Below are 12238 nucleotides of genomic sequence, written 5' to 3' on the forward strand. Positions count from 1 at the left end.
CACACTCCTAGTACTGTATTGTAATTCTACGTTTAAGGTTAGTTTAGTCATCTTCCCCCATTTCTATCGCATTGTTTCAATAGATATTGGCCCACAACTACGTTTCAGTCCTTGATCTTTATGACAATCACACAAGCCCTGTGTTTGGGTCATATCTAGATTCCAATATAATTCTAAGTCTTGTCTGTAATGGGAATTGGAACAAAGAAGTTACAAAGTCTATATGAGTCTCAGAAGCAGGATGATATAAACTTGAGAAGACTAAAATACTTGTTTTCCAAATGTTAGCAAATTCAATCATCTGATCGAATGCCTAAAACAGCATTGAAACGGAAGCAATTTCACTGACAACTGACGACAACTAAAACATCCGTCACCTGTAGGACCAATTGTGTGCTGAACCTGTCTGGTCTTAAATATAAAATCTATTGTGGAAAGCTTTTTCTTATTTAGTCTTCGAATTATGTACACAGATTACCGAATACAGACCAGAATTATTAGATGGGCTACTACATTTTCCATCACTCCTCAAATGTAAGCTGTCATTTGCATTTTTGGCTGATTCTTTCTACAGTGAACCGAATGATGGCATTTAAATAGACCACATAACCTTTTCATTCAGCAGCTGCTCACTGAGGTAGATCACTCTTCAAGCCAATGCATTGTTTGACGAGACTAACAGACTGTATAAATACATGTTTGATCAGGCTAAACATTTTATCCTTTTAATAGGTGCACTGCTTTAAATTGCATTTCCAAGCCAAGAATGAAAAGTAGCCTGGTTCTGTAGTTGGGGAAAAAAGGTTTCGGGATCACCTCACACTAGGAACAGGAGCCAGGAATGCCTCAGGATCATAGCTGGGCCTTCGTAGACAGCAATCCACAGCATCCTCATCACAGGAATTCCCATGTTAGACGCTGCCAATCGTTTCGTTCAGAAAATGCAATCGATGACTCCCTTCCCTCCCCCCTCCCCCCACATCACACAAAAACTGAGATTTTGTTCTCCTCTGGCAGGCATTTCAGAACACCAAATTCTTTATGTACATTAAATAGTTGCTGACTTTTGTGAACATTTAAATCTTCAGTAGGCTGAAACTCCATTTCTAAAACAACAATGGCATCTCTTTCATGGCTTCTCCCCCTGGCTCCGCTCACGCTTGGCTGTGCCTGCTTTTGCCTCCTCGTTTCCTTTTATATTGGCAGAGATGGTGGGTGAACGAAAGAGGGGGGGAGGGGGGGAATAAAGAAAGAAAAGGGAATGGAAAGAAAAGACCATAAGCAGAGCCTCATTCGGAACGGCAGAGCAGTGTCCTTATTTCTCAGGGTCTCTGCGAATTAACCAATCGAAAATGTCAACACTGCTGGTCAAGAGTAAACCCTTCAAAAGTAGGCAGCTTCAGAAAACCCAGGGAGCGCTCCTCTGAAAGTCTGGAGAGTGCGGGTGCTCGAGAGCTTTCTAGAACTCATCCCTGATTCATTATATGTTTTTACAATGTATTTCAGGCAAACTTCCACTTCTCATACAGGCAGACTTTAATAGGTACTATTTTTTTTTTTGCTGAGGAAAAAGCTTCTTTTGTACAGCAGTAAGAATGAAAAAATACTCTACATAAATTTTATTTTGAATTCACCAAATTCTATTCTCAAAGATGCTAGTGAAAGCTATCCTGCTAAGCCTTAGCTTTTATACTGTATTTAAATGTTTTCTTTTTTCTTTTTTTTTCTTATAAAAAGCTGCGGTACCCTGCTTTTATGTGAAGATGATTTCTATCTTTTTGCAACTTCGCCTGTGGGTGACTTCGTTCTACATCGGATGAGGGTTTTTCTGAAACCATCCTGCACGTGTCTTCCAGTCCCCCCACCTCTGCAGCAACGCTGGAAAGATGAACAGCAGTGAGGATTAAGGTAAGCACCATCAACCAGGAGACGGATGTCAGGTATCGGCAGGCGCACGTGCTGTCACAAAACCCGGCAGAGGTGATGGATGCCCTGGTCCATGTCATACAGTCCTACATAATCGGAAGTGTATTTGTATTATTATTATGGTTTTTTTAACATGGACCAAAACTGAAAAAAAAAATACACAAAAGAAAGACTTATCCTCTGCCTGAAGGCAGCACTCAGCATTTTTCAATCTTTACTGTCACTAGAAAGAATACGGTGCGCTTCAGTTTTCGCTATAGTTAAATTTTCGTGGATGTAGGGCCCGCAGGTGATTTCCTGGCCCTACTTGCAGGTTCCAACCTAGACTGTCTCTCGAGCCGGCTGCTTGCTGCATGTCATTGGCGGAGGCGTGAGCTGCTGCAGGATCCATAGATGCCAGACAGCGGCATGGACTGCTGGTGCTCCTTGCTCTGGTCTGAGGTGCAGCTGGGAAACGTCTATGGACAAGACACCTTTGTTGAACTGAAACAGTTACCTAAAGAGAAGATAAAAAATGGTGTATGAAAGAGTCCTCGATCAGTGGATTCACTTACACAGTTATTAAAACAGAACCCTTAAGATATATCTGAAATGCAGGAGCTCTTAAGATTCCGTAGACTGTTAGTTGTGTCTTGCCTCTTCAAGATCTACTTTCACATGTGCTCATGGCCACTACAACTTTCACCTTGTAATCTAGGAGGCAGCTCCTATCGCTGGCTGTTACAGATTAATTGACAGCCCGAGTAAATCACTTACAGGCCGATGCAATGCCAAGAATGCGCACATCCCCCTTTCCTGAGCACCCGACGCAGTATGCAAATGAGCTGCTGGGCTAAAAAGGACATGCTAGGAATAAATTCTGCATCCCTAGTGCATCCATGGCATCGGGCACCCTAAGAATGTGGCTTTGCACCAGTTAGGAAATGGATACTCAATTAACAAATGTTTTCCTAACCCATGCACAGCCAAGTGTTAAGAAAATGGACACTCGTAAACTGAGTGTCATCAAGACTTTTTTTTTTCATGCTGCTTCCTGTGATTCCTCCTACTTGGTATTAGGACAATACTAAGTAGGAGGAATCACAGAGAAGCAGTATTTTTGGCTTTTTTGTGGTGGCTTGGAGTGCGTGAAGACTTAACATCAGTATCGGGCTGGCTTTAAGTTTTTCATGTTAAAACATGCGTGTCGGGCACACAGTGATTTATCAGGAGTAATAGATAATAGCCTCATCTACATGGCATTTACATGTGATGAGTGCTATTGGCTATGAGCTGGTTTAGACGCGTGCTTTATACATGCTAATCCCATTGTTGCATGGGAAGTTATTGTAGCACATCCAAAATGCACGTCCAACCCCGCGGCAAGCTGTGTGCTAGGCTGAGCACAGTGTATTGCATCGGCCTGTTAGAGGTCCATATTAAAAAAAAACCTGTTCAGCAGGTAAGATATTCGAAAAACTTTATATGGATATTCTATGAAACCTATCCCAATAAGTATTCCATTATATATCTGGGTAAAGTTATCTGGATAACATTAAGCCTGCTACTTGTATGCATGACTTGCTAGCACAAATCTATGAGGGCAGTACCTAATTTGGTGCTATCCAGCTAAATATGTTAGCCTGTGCTTGCCATGCCCCCTTTTTGTCCATTAACTTTGTCCTTAAAAAAAATTGTATGTGTCCAAAGGTAGGATATAGTTAAAGGGCCAGATTTATGCAAGTAAAAGCAAATGTTACCTACATACATCTTTTGAATGTGGACCTCTTATTCCTTTACGCTGTTTCCTACATCGGAACACAAGATATATTATACTGGGTCAAACCAATAGTGAATCAAGCACAGCCTCCTATTTCTGACAGCAGCCATATCATCGGGTCAGTTGGAAGTACCCCGCAGATCCTAGAGCAGAGGTCCATAACATGGCACTCACTTCCAGAGGTATGAAGTGACGATCTCTGGCTAATAATTGCTAATGGGCCTGCCCATAGCTCTTTTAAATCCAGGTACACCTCTAGCCTTTATCACATTCTCCTGCAACAAATTCCACAGCTTGAGCAATGACTGAAAAAATACTTTCTTATATCAGTTTTAAATCTGCTGTTTGTTTGTTTCATGGAGTATCCCTTAATGCTAGTATTATTTGGCAGGGTAAATAATGATTCCCTGTTAACTTGTTACATTAATACTCGTGGTTTTTATAAGCCTTTATCTTATCCTATCCCCTCTCGGTTCTCATTTTATTTTGAGACTTGCCTTGGGGGTTTTCCAATGCTAAGGCATGGACTCAAGATTGACTAAATAAAGAAATAAACCAGCAAAGTGCTCTAACCTGGTAAAATGTCCTTCACAATGGAACCATTCCATCCCCGTTATTGCCCTTCTCTTTACTATTTCTATTTCTGGTATATATATTTGAAGACACAGTGCCTATAGTTGTTCACAGTACTCAAGGTGGGGGATGCACCATAGATTTATATAGAGGCATTATAGTATTTGCAGTTTTATTCTCAATTTTCTTTCCAAATAATTATGAACATTCTATGAAATTTTTTGGCTGCTGCCTCATGTTGGACTCTTGATTTCAATACAAGAACACCAAGATCACTTCTATGAATGGAAATTCTAAGGGGCGGATTTTAAAAGGAGCGCGAATAGGCCTACTTTTGTTTGCGCTCCAGGCGCAAACAAAAGTACGCTGGATTTTAATAGATATGCGCGGAGCCGCACGTATCTACTAAAAAACCTGGATCGGCGCGCGCAAGGCTATCGATTTTGTATAGCCGGCGCGCGCCGAGCCGCGCAGCCTACCCCCGTTCCCTCCGAGGCCGCTCCGAAATTGGAGCGGCCTCGGAGGGAATCCTCTAACACCCTCCCCTCACCTTCCCCTCCCTTCCTCTACCTAACCCACCCGCCCGGCCCTGTCTATACCCCCCCTTACCTTTGTTGGGGGATTTACGCCTCCCGGAGGGAAGCGTAAATCCCCGCGCGCCAGCGGGCCTCCTGCGCGCCGGGCCGCAACCTAGGGGCGGGTACGGAGGGCGCAGCCACGCCCCCGGACCACCCCGGGCCATAGCCACGCCCCTCGTACCCGCCCCCAAAACGCTGCTGACACGCCCCGAAAACGCCGCGACGGCCGAGACCGCCCCCGACACGCCCCCCTCGGAGAACCCCGGGACTTACGCGAGTCCCGGGGCTCTGCGCGCGCCGGTAGGCCTATGTAAAATAGGCTTACCGGCGCACAGGGCCCTGCTCGCCTAAATCCGCCCGGTTTTGGGCGGATTTAGGCGAGCAGGGCTCTGAAAATCCGCCCCTTAATATGGAACCCAGAATTCTGTACATATGGAAGGTAATTTTCCATATGTACAGAATTTTGCCTGCCTGATATGCGGGTAAACTTATATGTGTGGATCTACCAGCACTGAGATGTGGCATTCTTGCCGCTTTGTTCAGGTTACCTCAGTGCTTCAATACCGTTCTTTTGCCTCCAGGGATCCTCTGTTTTTTAACCCATGGTTTGTTTGATTTTTTTAAATTCCTTTGTCTGCACCACTACCTCTGGGAGAGCTTTCCATGCATCCAGCACCCTTACATTTCCTGATATTGTTCTCAAGTCTACCCCCTTGGACTTTTACATCATGGCCCCTAATTCTACAACTTCCTTTCTTTTGAAAAAGATTTGCTTCCTGCGCTTTAATAATACATTTCAGGTATTCAAATGTCTCTATTATATTCTCTCTTCTAGAGTATACACATTTTGGTCCTTCAGTCTCATCCCATATGGCTTCTGGAGCATACTCTGAAACATTTTGGTTGCCTTTCTTTATCTTTTCTGAGCTATGATCTTCAGAACTGAACACAGTTCTCTAGGTGAGGCCTTCCCAATGATACGTCCAGAGGCAGTATCATTTTTTGTACTAATTCTGCCGCTTTCTATCCACCCCAGCATTCTTTTTGTTTTGGTCACTGTTTTCTAAAACTGTTTTGCTACTTTGATATCATCAGACACCATCATTCCGAGGAAATTATGTTACCATGTAAGATCCTTTGTACCTATGGGCAATTTTTAAAGGGGAAGTTTGTAGTACTCACAGACTTTGTACCTTAAGCAATACTGCCCCATTCTTAGAGCTCCAACACCCATTGTTTTCGCCGACAAGCATGGCACTATGAGCACTTAAATACGTCACCAGGTCGGACTTTCTGCTCTCTACTGCTGCCCTCCACTGCCTTCACACTTATGCTCTCTACACTTTTAGCAACTAAAAATCCTCTGTGCTTACTAGGGATGTGCAGAGCAAAATTTTATGTTCATATTTCTTATGTCCGAAAGTGGGTCCCACTTGCGGCCAATATGGACATAAAAAAAATCTAATGAGTTGGGTATATGTACATATGTCGCCCATTAAAGTCAATGGGGGAAGGATTTCCAGCCTATTTTTGGCTGCAGAATTGTGGTTTTCTTATCAATTGGCCCAGGAGAGAGTTCCCTTTCCTTTGTGCAGGGAAGTACTCCCTGGAAAGGGTCCACCCCTAGAGTTGTGTGTACCCGGTGTTTACATTGGCGTCCAGTGAATATCGTTGGCGTCTAGTGAATTCCGTTGGCGTCTAGTGAATTCAGACGGTACTTACGCACTTCAGCAGATGACAAAGGAATTGGAGGATCTCTCAGAAATAAGAATACGTGTGGGAACACAAAGTCTGGATGAACAGGCAGGCACAGCAATGGAGTTAAAACAGCAGTAGGAACACAAGGCCTGGATGAACAGGCACTTCATTCGAGGACAGAGGTCAATCCCAGCTAGGGACACAAGGCCTGCATGAACAGGCACAGGAACTAGGTTAAAACACTGGTAGCTCGCCAGCATCTTTCTGATGCATGCTAGAATATTGGCAGCGGTATGGGCATGGTCCGTCAGGTGGGTGTGCAGTAAAGCCCACCTCCACCCTCATGCTTGTTCAGGGAAGGACTCCCTGGAACGGGTCCACCCCTAGAGTTGTGTGTACCCGGTGTTTACATTGGCGTCCAGTGAATATCGTTGGCGTCTAGTGAATTCTGTTGGCGTCTAGTGAATTCAGACTGTACTTACGCACTTCAGCTGATGACAAACGAATTGGAGCCTAGGATCTCTCACAAATAAGAATACGTGTGGGAACACAAGGCCTGGATGAACAGGTACATCATTCGAGGACAGAGGTCAATTCCAGCTAGGGACACAAGGCCTGCATGAACAGGCACAGCAACCAGGTTAAAACACTTGTGGGAACACAAGGCCTGGATGAACAGGCACAGCCACTGAGTTAAAACACCTGTGGGAACACAAGGCCTGGATGAACAGGCACCGCCACTGAGTTAAAACACCTGTGGGAACACAAGGCCCGGAAGAATGGGTACAGCAACTGAGTTCCCTGTGGGAACACAAGGCCGGGATGAAGAGGCGCAGCAGTCGAGCACAGAGGTCGATCCCAGCTAGGGACACAAGGCCTGGATGAAGAGGCACATCATTCGAGGACAGAGTTCAATCACAGCTAGGGACACAAGCCGCAGAGGAAAAGACACTAACCAGGATCCTCCAAGCCCTCATTTTCTCCAAATTAGACTACTGCAACTCTACATTTCTTGGACTCCCTTCCTCATACACAAAACCACTCCAAATGGTTCAAAACGCAGCAGCCCGTCTACTAACAAACACTAGGAAAAGAGACCACATTTCCCCAGTCCTAAAAGACCTCCACTGGTTACCAATTCAGTTCAGAGTCATTTACAAATCCATCACCTTGATATACAAAATCTTTCACCAACACACCATAATCGACCTACAAATTCCTCTCCGTTTATACAAATGCACAAGACCGACCAGGGAAGCCTACAGAGGATGCCTCCTTGTTCCACCCTCCAAAACCACTTATCACAGCACCTTTAGAGATTGAGCCCTTTCCACAGCAGGTCCACCGTTATGGAACTCCATCCCCCCAGATCTCAGAAATGAACCTTGCCTCCTAACCTTTCGGAAAAGACTCAAGACATGGCTTTTCAGGCAAGCCTTCCCGAACTGCACCTAACACACACCATCAATAAATTCTCAGCTCAGAAGCTGTATATATTGGACGCCATATTTGTAATGTACTCTTGTATATTTTTATATTCTACCCATGTATATAATTAACCTCCTCTATCCCTCTTTATTTCTTACACTCCCAGTTCATAGCCCCAGTTAATTGTAACTGCATCTCTTCACCACGTGTATTTATGTTATAGGTTGTTTTCTTTGCACCCCTGTTTTCTGTAAAGCGACATCATGTGAACGATTTCATGAATGCCGGTATAAAAAAACCTTAAATAAATAAAATAAATAAGTAAGTACCGCAAGGGAAAGTTGAAAACAACTTTGAAGAGGGAGTTCAAGAGGGCGTGAAATTGTAAAGAGGTAAATGGGTGGGGTCCCGTGCAGTCCGCCCGCAGGATTCAACCCGGCGGGTTCGGTTGGACCGGGGGTTTCGGCGGATCCCCCACCCCCACCCCTTTCGCGGGGGGTGGGGGAGGGGCGGGGAACGCCTCCCGGACGGCCCCGGCCCCCGCAGGGCGCATTTCCTCTGCGGCGGTGCGCCGCGACCGGCTACGGTTCGGCTGGGAAGGCCCAGGGGGGGCAGGTGGCCCGCTGCTCCAGCGGCGCGTGTTATAGCCCCCCCTCCCGGCGTTTCCTCCTTCCCCTTTGGCAACTGTTAACTTGTCTTAACCTCATTCACTACATCTATGCAGACGATGTTCAGATTCTTATTCCCATAACAGAATCTATTAACAAACTTGGCTATTCTTACAAGCCTTCCCTGATCCTTCAAACTTTCACTAGATAAGTAAAGCTACTCAGCTTTCAATATGGAACTTCGCCCCTCCAATATTCTCCTCATTTAGCTACCCTACTTATGCACTTCAGAAAATGACAAAGGAATTGGAAGATCTCTCAGAAATAATAATACGTGTGGGAACACAAGGTCTGGATGAACAGGCAGGCACAGCAATGGACTTAAAACACCAGTAGGAACACTAGGCCTGGATGAAGAGGCACATCATTCTAGGACAGAGGTCAATCCCACCTATGGACACAAGCCGCGGAGGAAAAGAAACTAACCAGGATTCCCTCCATAACGGCGAGTGAAGAGGGAAGAGCCCAGCGCCGAATCCCCGCTCGTCCGGCGGGCGCGGGAAATGTGGCGTACGGAAGATCGCCTCTCTGGCGTCGCTCGGGGCCCCAAGTCCTTCTCATCAAGCCTCAGCCCGCGGACGGTGTTAGGCCGGTAGCGGCCCCCGGCGCTCCGGGACCGGGTTTTCTCGTAGTCTGTTTGTTTGGGAATGCAGGCCAAAGTGGGTGGTAAACTCCATCTAAGGTTAAATACCATTTCCGGCGCGTGTTATTGCCCCCCCCCCCCCGGCAGCAGCTTCGCCGTTTCCCCCGCCGTTTCCTCCCCTCCTTCCCCTTTGCCAACTGTTAAGTAGTCAACCTCATTCACTACATCTATGCAGACGATGTTCAGATTCTTATTCCCATAACAGAATCTATTAACAAAGCCATCGCACTTTGGAACAACAGCTTACAAGCCATCACTAATCTCCTCAACAGTCAAAGCATGAGATCTTATTAAGAAACTGACATTATCCTCAACAAATTCTTACTCCTAGCAAAACCTATACCAAGTAAGTACACAGGGGTCTGTATTTTCATACCCCATTGCTTGCTGTTTGAATACCGCTCTTGCTGTACCGACCCACAGGGTCCACCTAGGGACACAAGCTGTGGAGGAAAAGAAACTAACCAGGATTCCCTCAGTAACGGCGAGTGAAGAGGGAAGAGCCCAGCGCCGAATCCCCGCCTGTCCGGCGGGCGCGGGAAATGTGGCATACGGAAGACCGGCTCCCCAGCGCCGCTCGGGGGCCCAAGTCCTTCTGATGGAGGATCAGCCGGCGGACGGTGTTAGGCCGGTAGTGGCCCCCCAATAAAACCACCAAAGACTGCTTCTATAAACTGCAAGTTTAAAAAAGGATAAGACCACTCTTCCACGCCAAACACTTCAGAACCATCCTCCAAGCCCTCATTTTCTACTACTGCAACTCTACATTACTTGGACTCCCTTCCTCATACACGAAACCACTCCAAATGGTTGAAAACGCAGCAGCCCGTCTACTAACAAACACTAGGAAAGGAGGCCACATTTCCCCAGTCCTAAAAGACCTCCACTGGTTACCAATTCAGTTCAGAGTCATTTACAAATCCATCACCTTGATATAAAAAATCATTCACCAACACACCATTATCGACCTACAAATTCCTCTCCGTTTATTCAAATGCACAAGACCGACCAGGGAAGCCTACAGCGGATGCAATGCCGGTATAAATAAATAAAATAAATAAATAAAATCAATAAGTACGTAAGGGAAAGTTGAAAATAACTTTCAAGAGCGAGTTCAAAAGGGCGGGAAACCGTTAAGAGTTAAACGGGTGAGGTGCGTGCAGTCCGCCTGGAGGATTCAACCCGGCGGCGGGTTCGGTGGGACCGGGGGGGGTTTCGGCGCATCCCCCACCCCTTTCGCGGGGGGGCGGGGAACGCCTCCCGGACGGCCCCGGCCCCGTCCAGGAATAAAAAAAATAAAGTAAAGCAATAAATTCAATAAGTACGTAAGGGAAAGTTGAAAACAACTTTCAAGAGCGAGTTCAAAAGGGCGGGAAACCGTTAAGAGTTAAACGGGTGAGGTGCGTGCAGTCCACCTGGAGGATTGAACCCGGCGGGTTCGGTGGGACTGGGGGTGGTTTAGGCGCATCCCCCACCCCTTTCGCGGGGGGGGCGGGGAACGCCTCCCGGACGGCCCCGGCCCCGTCCAGGAATAAAAAAATAAAGTAAATATATAAAATCAATAAGTACGTAAGGGAAAGTTGAAAACAACTTTCAAGAGCGAGTTCAAAAGGGCGGGAAACCGTTAAGAGTTAAACGGGTGAGGTGCGTGCAGTCCGCAGGGAGGATTGAACCCGGCGGGTTCGGTGGGACCGGGGGTGGTTTCGGCGCATCCCCCCCCCCTTTCGCGGGGGGGGCGGGGAACGCCTCCCGGACGGCCCCGGCCCCGTCCAGGAATAAAAAAAATAAAGTAAAGCAATAAAATCAATAAGTACGTAAGGGAAAGTTGAAAACAACTTTCAAGAGCGAGTTCAAAAAGGGCGGGAAACCGTTAAGAGTTAAACGGGTGAGGAGCGTGCAGTCCGCCTGGAGGATTGAACCCGGCGGGTTCGGTGGGACTGGGGGTGGTTTAGGCGCATCCCCCACCCCTTTCGCGGGGGGGGCGGGGAACGCCTCCCGGACGGGCCCCGGCCCCGTCCAGGAATAAAAAAATAAAGTAAATATATAAAATCAATAAGTACGTAAGGGAAAGTTGAAAACAACTTTCAAGAGCGAGTTCAAAAGGGCGGGAAACCGTTAAGAGTTAAACGGGTGAGGTGCGTGCAGTCCGCCTGGAGGATTGAACCCGGCGGGTTCGGTGGGACCGGGGGTGGTTTCGGCGCATCCCCCACCCCTTTCGCGGGGGGGCGGGGAACGCCTCCCGGACGGCCCCGGCCCCGTCCAGGAATAAAAAAAAATAAAGTAAAGCAATAAAATCAATAAGTACGTAAGGGAAAGTTGAAAACAACTTTCAAGAGCGAGTTCAAAAGGGCGGGAAACCGTTAAGAGTTAAACGAGTGAGGTGCGTGCAGTCCGCCTGGAGGATTGAACCCGGCGGGTTCGGTGGGACTGGGGGTGGTTTAGGCGCATCCCCCACCCCTTTCGCGGGGGGGGCGGGGAACGCCTCCCGGACGGGCCCCGGCCCGTCCAGGAATAAAAAAATAAAGTAAATATATAAAATCAATAAGTACGTAAGGGAAAGTTGAAAACAACTTTCAAGAGCGAGTTCAAAAGGGCGGGAAACCGTTAAGAGTTAAACGGGTGAGGTGCGTGCAGTCCGCCTGGAGGATTGAACCCGGCGGGTTCGGTGGGACTGGGGGTGGTTTAGGCGCATCCCCCACCCCTTTCGCGGGGGGGGCGGGGAACGCCTCCCGGACGGCCCCGGCCCCGTCCAGGAATAAAAAAATAAAGTAAATATATAAAATCAATAAGTACGTAAGGGAAAGTTGAAAACAACTTTCAAGAGCGAGTTCAAAAGGGCGGGAAACCGTTAAGAGTTAAACGGGTGAGGTGCGTGCAGTCCGCCTGGAGGATTGAACCCGGCGGGTTCGGTGGGACCGGGGGTGGTTTCGGCGCATCCCCCACCCCTTTCGCGGGGGGGGGGGGA

The 12238-nt window shown here is 47.3% G+C and overlaps 1 protein-coding gene across 1 annotated transcript in view; it reads right to left on the reverse strand.

Annotated features, from left to right (window-relative positions):
• Positions 1-703: 703 nt before the first annotated feature.
• DOK6 (docking protein 6) overlaps positions 704-12238 on the reverse strand; it is a 1072962-nt gene continuing 1061427 nt past the window's right edge. Inside the window, exon 9 of the mRNA XM_029590909.1 lies at positions 704-2422. Coding sequence (XP_029446769.1) covers positions 2171-2422 — 252 coding nt within the window. The 3' untranslated portion in view covers positions 704-2170. The remainder of the gene's footprint in view (positions 2423-12238) is intronic.

The sequence above is a fragment of the Rhinatrema bivittatum genome, chromosome 2, assembly GCF_901001135.1.
Source record: "Rhinatrema bivittatum chromosome 2, aRhiBiv1.1, whole genome shotgun sequence".
In the NCBI taxonomy this organism is placed as follows: Eukaryota; Metazoa; Chordata; class Amphibia; order Gymnophiona; family Rhinatrematidae; genus Rhinatrema; species Rhinatrema bivittatum.